General features: G+C 40.3%; 1 protein-coding gene and 1 long non-coding RNA gene across 3 annotated transcripts; one reads left to right on the top strand and one right to left on the bottom strand.

The window, feature by feature from the left end:
* Positions 1-205: 205 nt before the first annotated feature.
* LOC139635915 (lysophosphatidic acid receptor 2-like) lies at positions 206-19956 on the top strand. 2 transcript variants are annotated; one of them, XM_071503483.1, is made up of 6 exons: positions 206-362; positions 550-638; positions 8300-8789; positions 10468-10962; positions 13324-13583; positions 17582-19956. In XM_071503483.1, the coding sequence occupies exons 3-6, from the start codon at positions 8534-8536 to the stop codon at positions 17684-17686; spliced, it is 1116 nt and encodes a 371-aa protein (XP_071359584.1). In that variant the 5' UTR covers positions 206-362; positions 550-638; positions 8300-8533; the 3' UTR covers positions 17687-19956. The 2 variants fall into 2 exon arrangements, 1 of the variants encoding a protein (XP_071359584.1); XR_011694309.1 differs by having other exon boundaries at positions 220-638; positions 17582-18276; positions 18313-19956.
* Positions 19660-22447, bottom strand: LOC139635921 (uncharacterized). The gene is made up of 2 exons (XR_011694310.1): positions 21343-22447; positions 19660-20515 (listed from the first exon to the last, which is right to left on the bottom strand). It is a non-coding gene; the product is annotated as an uncharacterized lncRNA (long non-coding RNA).
* Between the last annotated feature and the right edge of the window lie 1252 nt (positions 22448-23699).

Here is a 23699-nt window from a genome sequence, read left to right as displayed (position 1 = left end):
CATTGGTCCATTTCCTGCCGCAACATTGCTCTATTACCTCACCACAACAGACCGGAGAAACCAACCTCCGCTTAACCTTTACAATTACTCATCCATCTCCCGACACATTCAAAAGCATGTAAACCTGACGGAATTACATCCTGTCAGTCACTCCTCGGCTCCACCGCCATTGGCTGTCCCGCCTCCTCGTCAGCCAACGGGGGGTCAGCTGGGGCGTATCCCGAGCGCTCAGGTTGGCAGAAGCAGCATACCGAGGAGCTCCGACCCGCTCCTTTGTGACTGAGAGGCGGCGGCGGAGGAACACAGTGCCGCACCCTTTCTACACCTCCGGGGACTCACACAGCGCGGATCACTGCGCACAGGTAACAACCGCTCAAACTACCGGGAGCAAGGCAGGGGTGTCCCGCACAGGTGACGGAGACTGGCCAACGAGTTTGAGTTTGTGGGACTGGAAGAAAAAGCTGGAATGTATCCTCAGTAGAAACAGACAAAACAAAACAAAAATTTAGTCTTTCTGTTGCACTTTTTATTTGTTCCCTCTGCGCTCAGAGGGCGGTGGAAGTGAGCTCAGGTGCGACAGCCTCGACCAGGACTGGGAGCTGGATAGACTTGATAAACGGGTCCACGCATGAGGAAAGGTGAGTCCACGTTTCTCCCTCTCTCTCTCTCTCTCTCTCCCTCTCTTTGTGTAGAAAGCCTCTCGTGTGAGCTTGAACTCGGAGTCTGTCTGTGCGCTTTATTGTTCCTCTGCCGGGAGGTCGGGGAGGGGGGTGGGGGGGCATCCATCAGCGTGCAAAGGCATCTGCACCGTCTCAGAGCGGCGTGGAGGGAGTCTGGACTTCATTACAGCTTGAACACCCTGAGCACTGTCAGCTTTGGCCTTGCCCTTTCTGAGAAATGCAACCTCTGTCCCGTCCTCTGTTATCTTTCTTCTCCATTATTATTCCTGTACCTTCCTTTTGCTGGGTGTAACCGCGGCACATGTCCTACAGGAGGGGCAGAAATGTAAAATATACAAAAATCTTTTTTCATAGGTCACATTTTAAAGTGCAGGTTGTTACCAGTGTAATTACCTGTGCTTCATTCCAGCACCACTGCCCTACAATAAATCTTGTCATTGTGAAGGTTAGGTTGTTCAAGCTTTGTTGACACTGTCACACAGTGTTGACTCAACTCTTTGCCTGTGTGTGTGTTGAACTGCAGTAAATGACAAAGTCTTCCATTTCCCCCTCTCATTTAAATCCAGGTAGATTATAAAATAGGAGAAAATGGTGAACAACAGCTCATCATAATTTCCGAGAGCCCTAATTGACGTCTTCAGAATGATTTTATTTTTGGTCCTACCAATGGTCTAAAACAGAAAGATATTAAATTTACTGTCACGTAAAAAAAAAGAAAAAAAAAGAAAAGCTTTACATTTGAGAAGCTGTAACCAGCACTTTTTGGCATTTGTGCTTATTAAATGAGTCAAGCCATGAAATAACTATAAAAAAATCAAGTTTAACTTTCTCTTCATAGACTAATCAATTAATTTAATAGCTGTGTTCTACCTTACATCTGTTAATATAATGCAGTCCAATTTAATATCACCACTAGGGCTGAGTAGCTAACATTTAATATTTTTTGGCACTGACCGAAATGTGCCGTAGTTTGGTCAAAAGACCAAAAGTTGGCATCAAACGTCTGCACTCAGTGTTGGAACCTTGTTGACTTATTCTTGGCTTCTTGCGTTCAATGGAAATGTTTTTCTTTTGTAGAAAAACTTGTTTATTTCTTGTTTCCATTGGTTTGGTACTGGCAACTGAATCAGAGATATTTTACTGGCACTTGTATTCAAAAGATTGAATTGAACCAACAAAACTTTTTTTTGAAGTTGAGGTTCGAATTATCTCTCATGAGATCCCATAGCCCAGGGCTGTTCGCTTTATAATGGCGTGAAAGGAGTAAATCTGAACATTTAAGAAGCAGGAACTAGAGATTGTTTGAGTTTTTTGCCAGATAAACGACTCTGCTAACACAGATGGCTTTTCCTGTGTTGTATGCTCGAGTTTTCTGGAAGTTACTGCCGTGTCCCATGTTTACCACAGTTGATTGTGTGAGTTAACGCAGGTCATGAAGTGAACAGACAAACAGTTTCGTCCGAGACAGAAAAGATGCAAAGTTCAGTTTCCTGTGCATCAGTAAAGGGGAATATTTATGTAAATCACGTAATGAACCTCTCTGTAATCTTCAGGTAAACCTGCAATAAATGACAGATGGTGCGTCATACTGAGAAAATTCTCTGCCAACACAAACAGTTTACTCCAGACATTTGTTTCCTTAAAGGCAGTTTCTCAGAGACTTTCTCTTTTAGATTATATTTAGCCTTTTTTCACCCGTGACAATGTCTCCAAAGGCTTTGGTATGAGGTAATTCATTTAAAATGGTCCTTAATTACAGTATTTCTGATGCATAGCAACAAACTTGATATTGTGTGTTCATCAGAATCTCTCCTGCCTAAAAAAGCTTCTCCAGGAAATGTGTAGTTTGTGGCTTTCGGTGCATTGAGCTCTCCTGTTTTTCAAATGGAAAAGAAAAAGAGCTTTCTGGTTCATAGATCACGTTAGTTTCACTAATCCAATACGGGAGAGGTGCCTGTGCGTGCATCTGAGTGATTAAGCAGCTAAAGGTAATCATTATGCAGATGACACACAGTCAGTCCCACCAGTTGCTCGTCCATAATTCACAGCTGGAAGGAAATGCTAAAGAGGAGGCAGTTAATTGAAACCAATACATCCAAACCGAGGGCTCCTGAGGCGATGAGCAGAATTTCAGTTTTTTGCCCGGAATCAGAGGTCACAAACATAATCGACAGTTTCTCAGACACTGCCACCACCTCTGCAGTATTGGATTTAGTCAGTGGTGTGTGTGTGAGTGCGTGCGTGGTGTAAATCTTTCCTTTTTCAAACAAGTGCTGGCTGAAGTTGATGTGCTGGAGCTCTTCTTTCAGAGGGAGAGAAAGAGAAAGAGAGAGAGGAGGAGGAGGGAGAAGAGACTCGGGTGTGGCTGCTCTGGTAATGACCGGTTTGCATTCAAACTGGTGTTTACTGATTCAGCTCAGTCCATTCACACACAAACACAGACACATGATGCATGAAAATGCACAGTCATGCAAATTCAGACCCTCAGAGCCACACAGAGTGGAAGCACCACAGTGGATTTGTGAAGGGATACACAGTAGGACTTGTAGTTAGAAGGATTTTTGTCTGTATAATCTACATATTTCCCATTTTGTTGTCATACAACTGGGTCACGCATTCTTTAATATTTAATCGGTGCTTCCTACCTTATCAGTGATGGCCTCTTTACAAGCTTCTGGGAAGAGCTGTGATGATAAGTGCGGTGAAAAGTATGCACAGTGTCGAGTTGGTACACCTGATGCTGCTCCACATATTTCTGGTGCCAGCGTAGCCTTACTTGGGTGCCAGGCTAGCAGGTGAGTCCTCAGATTTGTTGTCATTGTGGAGTTAAGGCGGCGCTTTTTACAAAGTTGCCAAACAGCCTTAAGCTTGTTGGTATTTTTTATCATCTACTATGAAGAACCCAGAATACTTTCACACTCTACCTCTCTGATGCTCCTGTGTCGTGATTGTCCGATCAGCATGGCCTTGCTCACTAGTGTCCTCCCCCATTTTTATTTATAAGCCTAACTTACTGATTGGTCAGTTGCACCTGCAATAGGTCAAGCTAATAGTGAACTTTAGGAGCGCCCTCTGCTGGACCTCAGAGCAGACTGCTTCAAACCAAATGCCCTGATGCACTTGAAGAAAGTAGATTTTAAATTCGAACAGGCCAATTCAGTTGGAATTTTTTATATTAAAGATAACATCCTTAATACACATTTAACAATTAGACATTAGTTTACTCCAATGTTGAAAGATTGCTGAGTACTAAAATTGCCTGCAAAATGCCATTTTTCAGTTTTAGGTGTGTTTCTGAGTATTTTTCTCTCTGAAGCTAAGTTTTTGTGCATATTAAACAAAGACGTCATATGTTGAGCTGTTTGTCAAGTGTGTTCAGTTTTTATGCTAAGCTAAGCTAATCAGCAGCTGGCTGGATCTTCATATTTCATTGACAGATACAAAAGTGGCATTTTCTACACCAGAAAGTGAATAAGTGATTTTACGAAATGAAGTTAGAATCTTTTTTTATATTTAGCAAAATGACTGCCTGAATGTTTTGTACATTGATCCCTTCTAATTAAAAAGAAATGTTCTTTTTAACCTTCACTACAACCTGTAAACACAACATTGACATATTATCACCTTTAAGTTACTGTCATCGTGTTAGCAACCCCACGCTTATTTACAGATGCAAGTAGTTTTGACATTTTGAAAGATGCACTTTACAAAAAGTCACTTTTCTCAGCCAGCCAATAACACTCTGCGAACCCCAACGTGTCATTTTTACACTCGGGTTTAAAGGCGTTCTATCGTGTTAAATAATGAGCTTCAGAGATGTTGTTAAGCTGCTTTTTGTTATCTCAGGACAGAGCCAGACTATCTTATCTTAGTTTAGCATCAAGAATGTTTCCAGTCATTTATGCTGGAGTTACTAAAGTCGCCTGTCACGGGAGCCAAGCCCACATTTTTATTGCAGATCATAGAAAATAGGTTTCAAACATGATACTCAGTGATATTCAAACGTGATCGACATGATGTATTTGTCCCCTACTGTATCTGACCACCTTTTGAGCAGCATCAGATTCATAAGTTTGGGTAGAAGTTTGTTTTACACCTGTGAGCCAGAGCTTTGTTCTCATGTGACCTTTGTCGCAGAAATTACTCAGACTCAGTCTTTCGGCTTGCTTTGCAGGTGTCATATTTGCAAATTTGACTGTAACAGTGGCCGAAGGTGTGTTTTAGTACAGTCAACACTTGAATGGTGACTGAACACCCACTCATGATGTAAGAACATATTGAAAATAGGTTTTTCAATCACTGATGAAGCAACAAACCTGTTCCTATGTACGTCTCTTCATTCATAAAGATATTGCCCTTTTGAAAAATTTCCCCCTCTTCATTTGTCTCTTTATGATGCTAGTGTTGATCATGATAACCTTTTTAGAAAAGATATACATTTTTTTGAGGGACAAAGTTTTTCTTCCTATAAACATAGTGAAAGAGGTCAGAGTTCTCAAATGTTAACTGTTGTTCAAACATGAGCGGCTAGGAGTCAGTTCTGTAGAACTGAGATTCAGTACCCAGCTAGTGTACAACATTTTGTCTGCATCTGCTGAAGCGCAGACCAGAAGCCTCATGCAGACAAAATAAGTGGTCAAGGTACAGAAGCTAAAATGATAAACTTAAAAATGGCTGCTGCACATCAAGATGAGGAATTCTCTGGTACCTAATCAGTGGCTCAGGTTTTAGCCTGAAAAGAACAATAAAATCTTTCAGCTACGATGCGCTGTGACTTGAATATTGGCTTTTTTTTTTTTTTACATTCTTCTTCCTTGTTAAAACTTGCCACCTACATTACCCACAACGCAACTTGACCGCCACCCAGTTACAGCACTTGAGGCGATTTATCAGACTTCATACAGCTGCACGAGGCTTAAATGCCATATTCCCCTTCCAAGACATGGAAAAACACTTTGACATGTACCTGTAGAGAATCCCCTTTGAGGTAAAAAGATGCCAATGAGATCAGTGTGATGAAGTGAAGTAGCATAGCATGCTCAGAAGGATGTGTGTTGGCACTTTATATTAGCAAAGATGGCAAAATGCTTTGTTTTGTCCCTTCAGCTTGCTGGTTGCATCCGGTTTAAAACCAAAATTATCCCAGATGGATGACTTTTTTTATTGTTTTCATGAGCTCTTCCATGAATGCATTTGCTGAAAATGTTGCGTGTGGAACCCCTCCCCTTGCACATGGGAGTAGTTGGATGGACAGTCGCCCAACATTTGCCCCACCCTCATCCCGAGATGAGGTACTGGAATCAGTATCAGGACAAATAAGTCAGACTGTTGCATCCCTGGTCAACCTGTCACTGGTGTGCAGACTTGTGTAGGAAACCATGGTGTTTTATGGCGTGTGTTTCACACTGATAGTGTGTGTTTCGATTCACATTATCTCATGTTTTTAAGAACATTAAAAGTGTAAAGCTAAGGCACAAGACGGTGAAACTGACAGACGTGTTACAGTCAGAGAGGTTAACTGTGCAGCTGCAAGATGTCACCGTTACATCACGATGTGGGAGGTGCAGCGACTGTTGGGCCCGGGGTTAACCAAAGCTTTGTGGGCTGACTGACAGCTCATGTCTCTGAGGGACAGAGGTGTTGAAGAGAAATGGAAGAAAAGCTTTTGGTACAGACAGTCTCACTTCCTCTCTGCTCACGGTACAGTTGAGAACTTGTCGACCTTGTATGTGCCCACACATTTGAACACACACTTCAAAAAGTTATTTTTGTTTGGACTTTTTGGTCCTTGACACTTTTTTCAGTTCATTTTCGACAGAGACAAGAAGCAAATACAGACACAAGACATTAAAATATCAAACTTATTTCTAATAAAGTGCTGTGTTGCAGTAAAGTGCAGTGTTCTGGGACATCTTTTACACCGGTATAAAGTACAGCACAGTTATATGTTAGTATTTTTTTCCACTTTCCTCAACTCTTCTACTTTGTTGCCCGAATCAAACTCTTTTCTTGCAAATGTTTCTCATCCATCATTTCATTCTCAAGCCTCTAAAGTTCCTCCTCTCTCCAAGTTTTTCTGTTTTTGATTTGGCATTTCTCTTCACACACCCTTGGTAAGAGAGTGGGTCACTGAGGTTCCCTCCCTGTGTGTGTGTGTGTGTGTGTGTGTGTGTGTGTGTGTGTGTGTGTGTGTTGTGCATGTTTGGATTGAGATTGAGTTACATAGCTGGATTGTGTAATTGTGAGGTGTGTCTCTGCTGTAGGGAGCTGCTCCACTGTTTCCATTGTTGAGAGAGTTGAGCTCGGAGTCGACGGGCTGTGTGTGTGTGTCGCCGTGCTGCGCTGGCTTTCTCAGGGAAATGAAGAATGTGTTAGGGAGTGTTATTGACTCAAAACGCAACATGCAGCCTGTACAAGTTTACCGTAAACAGAGGATTGAAGCCCGCTGTTGTTGTTGGCCACATTCTGCATGTGTGCTTTTGAGTGAAGGCCGAGCTCTGGTCTGAGCTGTGGTTGGTTTTAATTACAGCGTTATAAAGCCTCACATGTCCCTGTTGTGACTTGTAAGGCTCTGCAGACGTTTGTCGTTAAACTCGGTAGAAACGTGATAATGGAAATGGCTGCTGATCAAGATTTTCTGGTTTATGGAGATCAAGATTCTTGTCAGCTTTCTATTAAATTCCCTTTTAGACTCTAAAAGGGGATTTTACAATACATGCTGCCCTCTAAAATTTAGAGGGCAGCATTGAGGTAAATAGAAACAGTAACTCAGAGTTCATCTCACTGATTTCCCAGTTTATTCTATTAACAGTAAAATAAAAATAAAAAAACATCAGTGCATATTAGTTGCTTTCTTTTGTGGCACTTAACTTTTTTAGTTTAGTTACTTGTTGTTACATTTTACTTTTTGTTAAATAATAAATAAAATAAAGCAAATCAAAATCTGCAGTTCAGCATTCATCATGGAAGTGACAGTTAACATGTATGAAGGTGACAAATGATGTGGTTGCTATGGTGATTGATGCATGGATTTGCTAAGCCACAATGCTAATTATTGTTAGCAAAGAGGGTGGTATGAAACACACAGGTAGCAGCTTGTCTTTTTTTAGCCAGCGCTGACTTTCACTTCCACCAGTTACCGTTAATTCTGTGAGTAACACGACGACAGAACAAAGTCAAACTTGGCTGTTGACGGGTTCAAGTAATTCCCCTTGTAGTTGACCGCACTTTCTTAATGTTCTTAATCATTAAACATAAAATGGTTAAATTTTCACCATATTCGAGTGGTAGGTCATTTATTGATTAAAGAGTGACGGCCCAAATCCACCACACTGCTCATATATGATGTAGTTGTTTAAAGATTCTGGGTCTCTGAGTTGGACCGTGTGCTAATTAGCTGGTTAAATGTCATTGGTTGTTGTAGCTATTGTCAGTTGAAATAGAGTTCATGCAATTCATTTGTTGACAATCTGCATCAGTGTATTTCTGTAAGAGATTAATAATGACTGTGATTCATTGAGTGTGGTTTGTTGTTGAGGATGTAGCACATTATTTTTGGATTGAAGTCATGCATGAAGGTTGTGTTTGAGGTCTTAAACTAATAATTTATTCTTCCACAGATTGAAAAGGTGAAGCCAGTTTCTACAGTAAAAGCCTCAGACTTCAGACTTCAATCCCCCCGGTCCCTCCCCTCCTCACCTGTCCAGCTGATGGCATGCCGATCTCCAACCCACCAGACAGGGCGAGTCTGAATGGCGCCCTAGTCCTTCCCCTCTGCTTCCTGACCGCAGCACCGCTCTCGCCTCCCTCCTCCTCAACTCTTCTCTGATCACACATCCTCCAGACATCTCAACATGGATACAGTAACTGAGGACAAAGAGGGATGTTACTTCAACCGTACTGTGAAGTTTTTCTATGAGGAGAGCGGCAAGAACATCAGCAACCACTGGCGCCAGCGTGACTATGTGATCGTCACTCTGGGCATGACGGTCTGCTTCATTGTTATCTTTTCCAACCTTTTGGTCATAGGGGCCATTTTAAAAAACCGACGCTTTCACTTTCCCATCTACTACCTGTTGGGGAATCTGGCTCTGGCAGACCTCTTCTCAGGTACGGTTGTTTTACCTCATGAGCTGCTACATTCTTGTTGTAACTACTACAAATTATATAAATATACAGTAAACCCGAGCCTGGCTTAAACTGCATTTTAAGTCACATCAGATATTTTGAGCAATTTTCCATCACGTTTCAGTGCTGCCACAGTTCAGACAGAAAATACAGCGCTGTGACAGAGGCACCTGCAGCAAAGGGCCTCCGGTCAGATTCACACCCTGGCTGCTGTGGTTAGGAATCAAAAATATGTCACTGCCCTAAAATGTCACTTACTTTCTGTCTGCACTGTGGATCTTCACACTGTTTATTATAAACTATTCCAACCTTTTAGGTGTCAGGCTGCTTTTTTTATCAGGCCTCGAGGCTGTTCACAAGGTTATTAATAAAGGTGATTAGTGGTAGACAACCCACACACTCAATATCTCTGCTACTATATAAACTGTTTTAACAGGAAAATGCTGTTTTAATAATGTTAGGTATACGATTTTTTTTTTTTTTTTGCCATTTACACAAAATAACACAAACCTGAAACTCTCTGCACTTTGTGAGTTTAACCCTCAATCTTAGCTTAGATATCTGATGTTACATAATTAATAACACTCACTGGATGTGTCAGACAGAAGCAGTCATAAGCACACAGTGCCAGGGGTGAACCTGAGGCCTGACATACTGATGCTGGTAAATCTGCTAGGATTAAAGTCAAGATACTGCTGATATGTGGGTTGAGAAAATAAAGTGCTGATGAGTGTTTTGACTCGCATCATAAGCCACTAGCGTGTGTTGACTTCAAAGGGTAGGACATGCTTCTCTCAGAAGTTTTTTATTCTGAGGGTTTAATACTCTAGAGCTGCAGGCAAGTGTTAAATACTATTATAACCATTATATGTGATATCCTAATAACTACATTGCTACTTGGAACAGTTTCTGCAGCCGTAACTGTGGTTTCACACGAATGGCAACTGGATAGGACGTTAAAAAACTAACAATATTAATAAACCTTATTTGTAAAGCACCTTTCATCCAAGAAATGCAGCACAAAGTGCTTTACAACAAAGAAATGACGTGCACCAAATGCATCACATGAAAACACATAAAAGGGACAAAACATTGTAGAATTAAAAGCATTAATGTAAAATGAGATGTAATAATAATAAAATGCTATTATTGATGAAATAAATACATAATGAGTAAAAAATGTATTACATAGAAAGCATAAAACTAGTGAGAGATGAATACATACAACAGCATTTAAAAGAAGTGCTAAGCAGTGCAGTGTGTGAAGCAAAGTTCCCAGTTTCAGAGCCAGTTAAAGGCTGAGGTGAAGAGATAAGTTTGAAGCTTTCTTTTAAAGAGCTGGCCGCTCTGATATCTGGAGGTAATGTGATCCATAGCTTCAAAGCTGTGTCCCCAGTCTGTTTATTAATGGTGAAATTAGTGAAACTGCAAACACAAAGTTAAGTTTAGTCAGTCCTGCCATCTTAGGACTTTGAGTGAATACTGCTTACCTAAAAGCTGTGCTAAATTTGAATACTTCTCTATTCATCATTCCCTCATATTCTCACATTCAAGAGTTTGTTCCAGTCTTGGTAGATAGAAGAACTCCAGACGCAAACTCCTCCTGTATGTGTTTACATTTCCTCTGTAATAAATAAAATCCTTGCTGTCCTCTTCCCAGGTATCTCCTACCTCCACTTGATGTTTCATACCGGTCCTTGGACCATTAAGCTGTCGAAGTACCAGTGGTTTGTGCGGCAGGGGCTGATTGACACCAGTCTGACAGCCTCTGTCCTCAACCTCCTGGCCGTGGCCGTGGAACGTCACCAGACCATCTTCAACATGCAGCTGCACAGTAAGATGAGCACCCGGCGGGTGTTCATCATCATGATCTTCATCTGGCTGGTGGCGATAATCATGGGCCTGGTTCCCACCATGGGCTGGCACTGCCTCTGTGACCTGCCGAACTGCTCCACCATGGCCCCGCTGTACAGCCGCAGCTACCTGGTGTTCTGGGCCGTTCTCAATCTGCTGACCTTCTCCATCATGGTGGCCGTGTACACCCGGATATTTCTCTACGTGAGGCACAAGAGCCAGCAGATGTCGCAGCACACCTCCCAGATGAGATACAAGGAGACAGTGTTCAACCTGATGAAGACTGTCTCCATGATCCTGGGTGAGGCAACACACACACACACACACACACACACACACACACACACACACACACACACACACACACACACACACACACACACACACACACACACACACACACACACACACACTACGTGAACACATCAAACAGAAGTTACCAAAACTAATTAACCAAGCTGAGGTCATGTTGGTGTTTCTGCTGTCTTATTTTTTCAGATCAACTTTCATTTCAGTCGACACCTTTAATGAGTTTGAAAGTACAACAACTAGTAGTACTTTCACTGTTCGTCAGTCAGACTGAGCTTAGTCATCAGAGAAAGTTGAGTCACTATTTCTTAAATCAGTTTTAAGTGGAATTAACCATGAGCACCCACTGCATGTGGAGTAACTGACGCACAGGTCTGAAGCAGCAGTCAGTTTCACAAGTTACTAAAATCACACGATGCATAGTATCACTTCTGTAATTGTGTTAATTTAATCTGTTAGAAAAAGTGGAAACTGTAGTCATTATGGTCACGATCAGTCATCATCAGTGGCTGGATATTCTGTGTAATATTACTTATTTTGAAAGTCCCTAAGGAACTTCCTGAAGGAATTTTTCTTTGTTACTCATTACATATAAGGAAGTCCTTCAGTCCTTAGACCTCCGTCAAGTAAAATCTATCAGTGTTAATGATTCTAAAGTTCAACCCTGCTCGACATCCTAAATTTCCTTGAGGATCTCTGTCTGTCTGTCTGTCTGTCTGTAAGAGATGATGATGTAAAGCAAGAAACACAATAACCTTTAGGTATTTGGGGTCATAAGATTCTGTGATCAGCTCTATTTAAGGTAATTAAGTGAAAAAAAAAACATTGGCTTTAAGCACCAAAAAACTTAACTGTTTCTCTATAATAATGTTGTACTATAAAGTAAATGTATGTGACTGAATAAGAAATACTCAAAACTAAATGAAGGAAAAAAAGCATCTTCACTCATAAACTGACGTTGACTGAGTGAACTGACAGTTGTGTCTCAGTGGTGCATGGAAAAACCTGCTGTCATCTTTTTTCCACACACGTCAGACCTGCACAACAAAAGCACAGACAAAACACAGAGATCAGAGGGTGATTTTAACTTCAGCCAATAACATTTTCTTCAAGTAGGACCTCACAGGTTATAGTAAGAAGATGACTCAAATTAGATTTTGAGCGTTACTTGTAATTTGCTCATTTTACATGATACAAGCGGAAATGCTCGCCTGAATCTCCACAGAATCAAAAGACAAACACCCACAGCCTTTTGCACCTATGACTGCATTCACAGGCTGCCATTCAGGTTCCTCTCTGAGCTTGTCTGTACTTGTTAAACCCTGCCCCCCCCCCCCAACACGCATCCACTCCTTCCCTCCTTCTCCCACCAATTCCTTGTTTTTATACTGAACTGACCCTGCTCTGCTCCGTGCGCTGCCCTCTTTTCCTCAGCCTCCTCTGCTTCTGCTCTTGCATTTTGAACTTTCGATTACATTCCTCAAAGTTTAAAAAAAAAAAAAAAAAAAATGTTACACGTCTTTCTCGCATCACTCAGCAGCCAGGATTCAGCACCTCTGGCATGTTAGGAGGGTGAGGAGAACCCTGAGCATGCCCTGACAGGGAGCTGCATACTTCAGTTACTGTGACAAAAAACAGCCTCTCTCTTGCCCGTATGACACCACTCAGAGTGTTATCTTGTATTTCTATGTTTGTGAGGACCAACTTGAGTTTTTTAACCTTGAGATTGAGAACATTTTAGCAAAGTGGGGACATTTTGCCCAGTCATCTTGTTGTCAAATGGCTATTTGAGCGTTAAAACTTGTCTTTTTTTAACCTAAATTAAAGGTTAAACAAGTAGTTGTGACAGTTGACACTATGTCTGATGAATGTACTACACATTGTGCTTGTGAGAGTGTGTTACCACATTGTTTTCACATTTCCATCTGTAGCTTTTACATGTGCATATATTAGTGCTGCACATGCAGCGGATGTGTGTACATAATGAATTCCTGAGCTGCCTAATCGAGTATTATGATAATGAAATGTGATCATACAGAATAAACCTAGTCCACATGACATGTTATGCATGTGTGTGTGTGTGTGTGTGTGTGTGTGTGTGTGTGTGTGTGTGTGTGTGTGTGTTGTCTAGAGAGGAATTTACAGTACATTCCCTTACTCCCTTAGCAGCCACCCACCCACCCACCCTCCACCTCTACTTCTTCACATTCTTTACCACTCTGTCTGTTCATTCTCTTTCCTCTGAATAACTCCTCTTTTATCTGTGATTTTTCTTGTTGATTTCCAATGTTATTGCAAGTCTTCTAATGACCGTCTGTACCCTTGATCTTCCTCTCAACCCTTCCCCCTGCAGGCTGTTTCGTGATCTGCTGGACGCCTGGCCTGGTCGTGCTGCTGCTTGACGGTCTGGGCTGTGAAAAGTGTAAAGTTCTGCGCTACGAGAAGTACTGCCTGGTGCTGGCTGAGTGCAACTCCTTCGTCAACCCCATCATCTACTCCTTCAGGGACAAAGACATGAGGAGGACCTTCAAGGACATCCTGTGCTGCATGTTCCGGCGTGGCAGCAACCACCAGGGCAACTCTGGAGCTCACTTTAACACCCTGGAGCACGAGGTACTGTCTGAGAGCAACGGAGCCGACGACAGCAGTCACAAACAAAACAACCACCCACACTAAGGACTGTAAATAATACAACCTTAAGAGCACACTGACTGTAGGCAAATGACAATGATTAGTTATTCACCACATACAGTATGACCATTACAACCTCCAGTTGAACAGTTTGAAAATTACACAACGACAAACTGACAACCCGGCCGATTCGACAACTTAACGAGCGGCATTCAAATAGAAATATAACATTGTTTTCATTTTTACCTTTCGCTCCTAATAATCTCAAAATCATTGAACATTTGAAAAACAGTCAACAAAACCACTCTGTGCCTTAACATGTTTTTCTTTTTTTTTTTTTAAGTTAAGTTCCTTTAAAGCAGTTTTAATTAATATTTTACAACAAAAGTTTGTCAAATGAAACGTGACAATATGAAAGCCGTCGCTCGTAGTGATGAACCTGCGGAGGATTATCACCTGAATCCGCAGCATTGATTCACCACTCTCACACTCGTTGTGAGACGACAGAAAAGGACATTAACTTGACCTAAAATTAACTGTAATTTGTCTGCAGACTGACTGTAAACAAGTTCCCCATATCAACTGAAAAGGTGATGATATGTGAGTGCTGTGTTCAAAACTCGTTTTTGCTTCTCACAAGAGGCCAAAAACAGTCAGTTATGGCGAGATTACGTTTAAAGAGAGTGCAAAATCAGACGCTCAGGAACGTTTACTCTGAGCTGAGGCTTTCCCGCTCAGTGGAGTATCTCATTATGATAGCGACAGTCAGGGCTGGAGGCATAATGTTTCCGGGTTGTCCGTCCATAAATCAAAGGTCAAAGAACAAAAGTCAAGGTCACGGTGACCTCCCAAAACATGATTTTGGCCTTGTGAACACAATATCTCAGGATTCCCTTCAAATTTGGCTGGATGCACTGGATGAAGGATGAACTGATTAGATTTTGCTGGGCAAAGGTCAAAGGTCAAGGTCACTGTGACCTCACAAAATACGTTTTGGCTATAACTCACAAATTCATACACTAATTATGACACAATTTAACACAAATGCCTAATAGGCTAAAATGAAGTTATGACATTTTATATCCAAAAGGTCAAAGGTCAACTGCATTGTGACGCCATAATGTTCTGCAAAAACACTTCAACTTCTATTCAACACTGTAACTCAGGAAGGGAAGATTGTGACCATATTTCCTGCAACTTGATTGGCTGGCAGAGGCATACAACCACGAGGTGTTAACTCTTGTTTATTCTAAGTTGCAGTTACTAGCATCTTTTTGCAGCAGAAGCCATGACAACTTTTGGGAGTGTGGCAACATAAAATTGAGAACACTTTTAATTGCACACTCCTTTTTTTTCTAAAAACCATTAACAAACTAGGCTGGTATATCAAAAAAGTTTGCACCTGATAGTGATTACAATAATTATTAAAAGCAGATCCACTGTTGACAAAACATTGGATGCAAATGTGGTGTTTTATTGTTTCAAAGTGGCCGGTGTGTCTACTCATATGCAGCAAAGTCAGTACAGTTGAAATATAAAAAGTGCCTTTTCATTCTCTGCTTGAGCAAATATAAACACACTTCTGCTTTTAGGTTCCAAGAGTAACATCACCACCAAAACTCACACTGTAAACTTCTGCTTCCGATATGTATATATATTTTTTTTTAACAGCACTTTTTGAAGTATGACCACTCATTGCTCTGTGCTGCTTCAAAATCTTACGACAGTCTGCTCAGTGTCAGTTGCAAAAAGCCGCATACAACAGGTGAATTACTGAGAAAACAAAAGCAGGGGATGTACGTTGCACTTACAAGGTCCCAAATACCCAAAACAGTGAACTTGTGGTTAACTTGTTAAAGCTTGTGTTGGCCAATGTGTAGCAAGTTTCATGTCTGTGTTTCTGTCTTTCAATTCCTGTTGCACACTTTGAATCAAAACAAATCCAAATATAATTTCGTGAAGATGCAGCTATTTGAACAGTACAGAGTGTGTAGTGTGTAGTGTCGCACTCGTGTTTGTTGTCACTCGCAACTTTCTTATAAAAAGGCAACACTTGTCTGTACATAGATCCAGCAAGAACACTGCACAATCAAATGAACCACATTCTCTATCAGTTCTGTTCTTTCAGTTTCAAAGTTCAGACAATTTCTCTGCTGCAGACTCGTCACCCTTTAGTGAAATTTACCATTTGGACTGAAAAATATGGAGGCAATTGTCTATCTGTGATATCCGGTAAAACCAATGTGACCATATGAAAATACCAACCAACCCTGTCATCTGTGCATTTTACTCCCATATGCTGAACATAGAAGCTGTAAGAATATAACAACAATACAACAGTATTCAGATTGATTTGGTTGTGTAAACTCTCCAACTCTCCTGGACTTTACTGTAGATATACTGTTCTTGTCGTTGGTTGAGTGTAATGTGGGGTTTTTTTTCCCCTCTACCTTCATTAAATTTGTGTCTGAAATCAGAAAACATTTTTTTTCTGCATGCACATAAGTTATGTTTTGTTGGGAAATTATCAGTAATTTATTTTGAGAAAACAAATTTAACTTCTTTTGCCAATAAATGTATTTGTATGTTTGCTATGATACACATAAGGGCACAGCAATAACCTCTTGCCCTCTCTGACCATCTGTGGTCTCTTGACTTTTCCTGTACAATCACTCAGTCTGGCAGAGTGCTACTGTGGGCCACGATTTCTCAGCCACAAGCTGTAAAATGTAGAATGTAGAATGCCAGCAATGATTAATTATAATGATTTCTCTACAAAATAAAATTTTTCTGTGTGCACGTGTGCATGCAGAACCGAGGCACAAATATAATTCCATACACATGTATATTCATCCAGCCCGGATGTCAAACTTTCCATGAGGCAAACTTTAGCACGACATCAAGGAGAGCAACCTCGATCAAACTCAGATCTCGTAAAAAGAGGCCTTAATGGTCACACTGCCTCGCGCTATAAAAAGCTTTGCCTGGAATTACCCTTTCGCCTCATGCGATCGTTTATACTAAGCGCACGGTTTCTGTGTTCTCTGTGCTGTTTGCTGAGTTTTAAACCAGTCCAGATGTGCGCTGGTGGATAGAGTGGGTCATGCTCCTCGCCACATTTCCTCTGACTTGTTACTCTGGCATGTGTGCATGTTGGAGGCATGCACTCCGTCATTCTCTCACTCAAACACACACACACACACACACACACACACACACAGAGTTTATTGCTGCAAGCAGTGCAATCATGAACGTGTTGTTCTTTGTGTGCGTGTGTGCACAATGATTCACAGAAACGTTTTACATATTTTTTTTGTCACTGATTTTGCAAGATTGGAGGGGAAGGCAAGAAGTGAGATGAATTTGTGTGTTGATAGTCAAACATGCAGTCGCTCATGATGACAAGGGAGTTTCTACATAACTGCTAATTATTGATTGTAAGTACTCTTAAAGGGAATGCCATTACAAGAAGCTATTAATGGGAAAACAGTATATTCAAAGTATATTCTTTGTCTTCACATTGCAGATAAATCAACTTGTTGCTACTTACTTTCATATTATAAACAAACTGTGGTATTGTTTAGAGAATTCAGAAACATTTTCGTATTATTTTGGGTTTATTTTTGTACACGCGTTGTTAAAACTAATATGAATAAATGCATAAATCCGCCTCCATCTGTGATTCGTTTGATCATGTCTGTCCGCTGCCTGCTTTGTCTGCTCTTCACTGTCATTGCTTCTTTGCGATAACCGGTGAAATTTACTATTGGGGAACACTATGAGGGTTAAATCTATTTTTCATATTTTGCTCTTTTGGTTTTTTTTTTTACTCTCAGCTGGTTTAACTCTTATGTCTGATTTAGAAATGACTAACCCATTCTCTCTTCTTTTTCTCACTTCCTGTTACTGTCTGCTGCTCCTTTTACCTCATTTCAACCCTTGCCTCACACTTTCATCTATCTCTCCACCTCTGTCTGTAGAACTATAAGTCTCGCACTGCTGCGCCTACAGAGAAGAGCAACGGGATGCCTCTCATGGACGAAGGCTCAGAAGACATACCTGCCTCCTCACACAACTGGAATTAACTTAAGCAATGATAAACTTTCAACAGATGCAGAAGACGTGCATGCACACGCTTGACAGTGAAATCTACAGATCTGTGTATGTGCACATAAACAGACCTCAAGGCCTGTCTCTCCTCAGCAGGAAGACAGGATGGAAAACTGTTGATTTTTTTACCTCTGCTGCCAGCGGACAAGAGTCGTTCTGCTTGTGTCTGATAAAGCTATGTTGAGAGGAACTGTTGAACGTCTAGTATCAGTTGGCCAACATGATGGTGGATGTATCCTTGAATTTAAACAGAAGTGAGTGGCTCATTTGCACTTTGTTGACTTTCAGCTGACAGAAGGGGGCAAACCCCACATTGCTGGAGCACTTACCCAACAGGGGGGACGCTGACATTTCCTGTTGGGACGTAAACAACCTGCTAGTTCTCCCCTGACCAGACAGGAACAAACAGGAAAACCAGAACACGTTGGCAGTGAATGGAAGAAATGGCTCAAGGTGTGTGGACTGTCACGTAGCAGAAATATGTGCCCCCTGGAGTGCCACAGATTTGTGTGTGTGTGTGTGTGTGTGTGTGTGTGTGTGTGTGTGTGTGTGTGTGTGTGTGTGTGTGTGTGTGTGTGTGTGTGTGTGTGTGTGTACTCAGTTTCCAGTTTATTAGGTACACCCAGTAAATCATGAAGGTTTTAATGTTCAGTTGTTGTTGTAACTGCTTTAGCGAGAGGCGGCAGTTTGTGGTGCTGTTGAGCTGTACTTCATCACACGGAGAAGAGAGCTGTCTCTGTTATTTAGCCCACCCTCACTGGTATAAATGGGTTGAACAAAGTAATAGAAACACCTAGTAAAACGCGATAAAGGAATCGCAGCCTCCAAAACCATCCTACAGATGAGTCAACACCTCTCGCAAACAGTTTCAACACAAACTGACCTTTACCGCTTAAGTTATAGCCAGGTGTACCTAATAAACTGGCAACTGGGTAAACAGAGAATCACTGGAAATCTGATTTTGCCAAGGTTCATATGCACATGAGACACTGCACAAATGCCACTGAACCTCCTGGAGGAGACCCAGCACCACTCTATACTTGTATAAATAAATCATTTTATAGTGCTTTATTGATTACTCATAGGCTGTTATTGAGAGTAACATTTGGGTTGCCAGGTTGTGAAAAATGTGAAACTTGCTCAGTATTTGAAAGAGCTCTTATGGTCATACAGGAAGACCCTTTAAGATAAGAATCTAATATTTACTGTTGCAACATTTTCCTCAAAGAGATGCTCCAATCACCTTTTTTTTAAAGGCTCACGTGTTCGTTGACCATCAAGATGAAATGAAGAACTAACTAATAAGAAGAGGATAAATGGCAACCACACATATTTGTCACAACCAAGCAACAAAATGTTTTCATATTAGTGGCTGATTACTGATCTAAAAGCATTGTTAGATGATGTATTCATAATATCCTTAATTAGGATTTATAACCCGGTTGTACAGCAGTCTTGTAATTGTTTCGGTGTTTCTGTTTAGACAGTGGTATCCAAAGCCCCGTCTCCATTTATTTGTCGACAATTTAGAATCATTTTCTTTGGTTCAGATTCTGGTTGAATTGTTAGAAAGTTTAAATGTAGGATGTCCCCAGTTTTTACCCTAAATGTTTAAATGCTTGTCACACATGCTAGATATATTCTACCCCTCACAAAGTGGAAGAGACACAAGTCTCCTGATGTGGACATTATGATGCACATTCAGTTTATACCATAAGCCCCAGTGAGTAATTTCTGCTGTGGTTGAAATTCTTCAGTTATTTTGATTTGTGTTGTTTTTATAGATGTTTGCTATAAACTGCTCCTTCTTCAAGGTTTTATTGTTTAAATGTTATTTTTCTTTCTTTTTTTTTTTTTTTTTTTCTTTTTTTTGGCCACTGTACGCACTGTGGTGTTTGCATCATGTAAGTTGTGTATATGCTGGAAAGAAATTAATTGCTCTTTGAAATTGTTTGTGATACAAAACTTTATTTATGGTCACACTGTAGTAGATATTATGTACAGTATTTAGTGCACTTAAGTCGATTTGAGGCAACTCAAAAAAACACCATAAAGGGAAATCAAGGTTGTGTTTTTTTTTTTGTTTTTTTTTTTTAAATACCCACAAAGGTTTAAATTTTTAAATCGCTTTGACAGAGCAAGCAGGACAAGTGTGATGAGAAGACGCTTTATGGTGAATGTTTTGCAGCTAATTAACGTTACATTTGTGCAACTGATGCATCTCATTAAACTTTGAGTGCATGAATTTCTCATCTGGTCGCTGACATCTTTTCTTTTGTCTTCAACCAAATTGAAAATTGTTTTGGTCTCATTTGTCCAGTTCGACGAATGGATCTCATGAGCTCATTGACTTTCTTCTTGGACACTTTAGCAGCATTTTTTGGACCATTTGTGTCATTTTCTTCCTTTCTGTCCTTCAGGTTGAGTGCTGAGTCTTTTCATAGGTTCTTGAGAAAACTTCCTTTTTATCTGCTCTCCTACTTTTCCCAGCCCTCCTCCGTCCCTCTCCTTCCTTCCTGGTGAAGCAGTCTGAATGGACTCCTTCCTTACGTTTCCAAGTGAGAATCTTTTCAGCGATATCTGTTCTTTCTTGTCTGTTGGCAACGAGAATCTCTTCGGGGAATGCTTCTCTTTCCTCAGGTTATCCAGGTTCAGTTTGTCCAGAGACAGAATGCTCTTCCTCTTGCGTTTCTTATGGGGTAGCGCCCCCCGCAGTTGACTCCAGGCATTGTTCAGAGGTGACTTCTTCTTCTTTTGCCAAAAAAATGTTCTTTTAGAGGAAGATCCACCCATCGCCAGCTGACCTGCAGGAGGAATAAAACTGTGACACGCCTGAACTCAAAGACTGTTCTGGAAACCAGTTCGGTTTTTTCATAACACGAGGAAAAAACATGACTCTCCTAAGAAGCAAAATACATATTTTAAAATTTTCAGTATGTAATTTCAAGTATTATTAGGGTTCACAAATTCAAGTACAATATTTATAAAACTATATTTTTTGTTTTCATATCACAAAACATGCATTAAACATTTTAAAGAAATCAACCACATAAATTCAGTTTAATGGTTTCCAAAGTAAAATATTTCAAGGCCATTAAATTTCAATTTTAACATTATGCGTTCAGCATTGGTTGAACTCAACTGCTTATAAAATTTAAATTATGACATTTCTGTTTCAATTTTTATCACTAGATACTGAGTGAAATGAATATTTAAACATTCAAAACAAAAAAAAAAGATTTCACTGACATTACTGTTAGAGGAGATGTGCCTTCAACAATTTAATCTGGAATGATAAAAATATTTTACCACAAAATTGCATAGGAATTATAGCAGCCAAGGACTTTAATGTACTAAATCATGTTGACAGTACTAGAATAAAACATTTTTGGTCATAAAAACACATTTTAGGCTAATAGATGCTGTACAATGTGTTTCATAAGAGACAACTAAATAGAGTTTCAACAAATAAGGTGTTTAAAAACAAGTAAAATAATTGTTATAGCTGTTGTTGAATTCAATATTTTACGCCCAAAAAAGTAAACTCTGAGGTATGAGGTACAGGTACATGTGCTCCTGTTCAGACAACGTGCACACAGAAACATACGTACACTTCAGTGTACATACACACCTTGTTTCTTCTTCGCTGTCCGTCAGAGCAGAAGTTCGTTTGTCCTTTGCTGCGTGTGAGTAAAAATAATGAGCCTGTTGTTACCTGTAACATCATGTATCTGATTTAGCACATCAGATAGCACCACTGTCTACACCCACATGAACCCTGAGAGAAAGACCAGCTGCAGAACACATTTATTCTTCCTTTCCGTGATTTCAGCCACCAAACAGGAAAAGAACAAACTGGTTCTGTCACATTCTCAGTGGCTGATGCTGTTTGAAAGGCACCAACAAGGTATGACTCTCAAAGTGTCCGTGGACACTTGTGGACGCAGATTTCTCATCTTTGTGTCTGTTTAACACACAGGGAATTAAATGCAGGTTTTTTCACGGCAGACATTTTGACCTGTCAGTGGGAAAAGCACAAAAAAAAAAAACCCAAAACAAAACTTTGCTGAGTTGATTGTGCTGGTTGATATTTCTAATTGATTTCTAATCAAAATGTAATACTTTTAATAACATTACACCAACATTTCCCAACACATTAGGATGAACTTAAACATGTCATTAACATTAGCTGTTAAATCTAATGTTAAATTGAAATTGAAATATAAATTGGAAATGGAAATGGAATGGAAAAAATGACAGTGACATTAGCTGCTAACTCTGATCACAAATTTAATAGTCAAATACATTAAATAGTTAGTTACCTACCAGCATCACCTACTAAAGACTTCAGCAGTGAGATAAAAAGAAAAAAGTTACAGCATAATGATTCTAAAGTGAATTCAACATCAAAATATGTCAGTAGCCTTAGCTGCAAAATTGGCCATTATAATATCTAAGTAAAATATAATATTTTCAGTAACAATGGCTGCTAACTTTGGCTACCACACATTATTTCAATAAACTGTGAAAATGTTTAAATAAAAAATGTCATTAAGATTAGCTGGTAATTTGATCAACAATCTATCACCAAGGTGAAATTGGGAGGGGGGGAAAGTTTGGTCATTGCATTCACATGTCCTATCAAAATGAAACCTTTTCAATAACTTTATCTGCTAAGTTTGACCTTCAACCATCTAATGTCAAGCAAGTGTTAATGTTAGCTGCGAATTCAGACCATCACAAATGTACTTTACCTGCCAGTGTCTTCTACTAAAAGTGAGTATTACATCAGAATTGAAAGAATGACAGCATCATTGGTGCAGAACTAAGTGACAGTATCTTATCAGAAGTCCAGTGTGACAGTCTGCCTGAGCCTGAATAACTATGGACCTCACTGAGGTAGAAGGTCGGTCACTCACTCACTCACTCACTCACTCTGCAATTTGACAATAGTGCTGCTATCTACAGGTATTTGTGTTATGTTTATGTTAGTTCAGATGACTGAAGCTGAGCAAAACTTGTTTGTGTTCAAGACACACTTGGAAAAAAAATGTAAACCGGTCCTTCAACAGGAGAACCATTCAGCCAGTGATCATTATTTCAGACTGGTTTGGTTTCAAGCCAGTGGCTCCCTTCAAATGTTTTAGTCGGAGTACAAAGTAGAACATACTTTAAAATTGTCCATATTAGTCATTAGATTTGTGACCTGCTCCATAGAAAATTCCATATACATAAAAAAGGAGCTGAAATAATCAAATATCCTCTCATAGGTTAAGTTTATTTTGCATTTATGAGATACTATAGGCTACTATGAAGCGTGATACAGTCACTTGAGAGAAAAAAATCTGAATCAATCACATTAATACCTCAGAATTCTGAGATATGGTTTCGTTAATTCAGAAAAACAGAGGATTTTTCTGAAGTGAATGCATTACACTTCCGCACAGGCTTGACAGGGGCTCCATAAGTTTACTCAGAGACACTTTAGAAACAGCCTGTTGTAATAAACAGGGGTTTAATTAATCCAGTAAAGACTTTGTAGTGGACTGAATCCACTGAATTCAAGCAGGTTGTAGGATCTGTGGCTGGAGACTGAGCAGCTTCTGTTGTTTCCACTGCCCGCTTCCCTGAGTCAGCTGATGGGGTGAAGTCGGTGCCTTGCTCAAGGGCACCTCCACCTGGAGGAAGGCGGACACTGACTGACTGATTTTTTCCCCCCAGTCTGTCAAAAAAACAAACAAACTGAGAGGCTGTTATTTATTCCTCAGATTTGACATTAAACCGAAGGAGGTGACACACCCACGCTGGACCTGTTATTGCTGTTGCTTTGAATCCAGAACATGAAGGATGAGAAAAAACATTTTCTGTGAAATCCATTGGCCGACTTGTGACGTACATGGGGGCGTGGAGCCGGTTCATGGCATAAATTAGGTATTTTATTCTCCATATAACAGATTTTTAATTCGTATACTAATAATAGACCATTTT

This window comes from Trachinotus anak, unplaced genomic scaffold (genome assembly GCF_046630095.1).
Source record: "Trachinotus anak isolate AG129_WGS33_773 ecotype Australia unplaced genomic scaffold, CSIRO_AGI_Tana_v1 ptg000019l, whole genome shotgun sequence".
NCBI lineage: Eukaryota > Metazoa > Chordata > Actinopteri > Carangiformes > Carangidae > Trachinotus > Trachinotus anak.
Note: the sequence above shows the minus strand (reverse complement) of the source record. Positions and strands in the feature narration are given on the sequence as shown.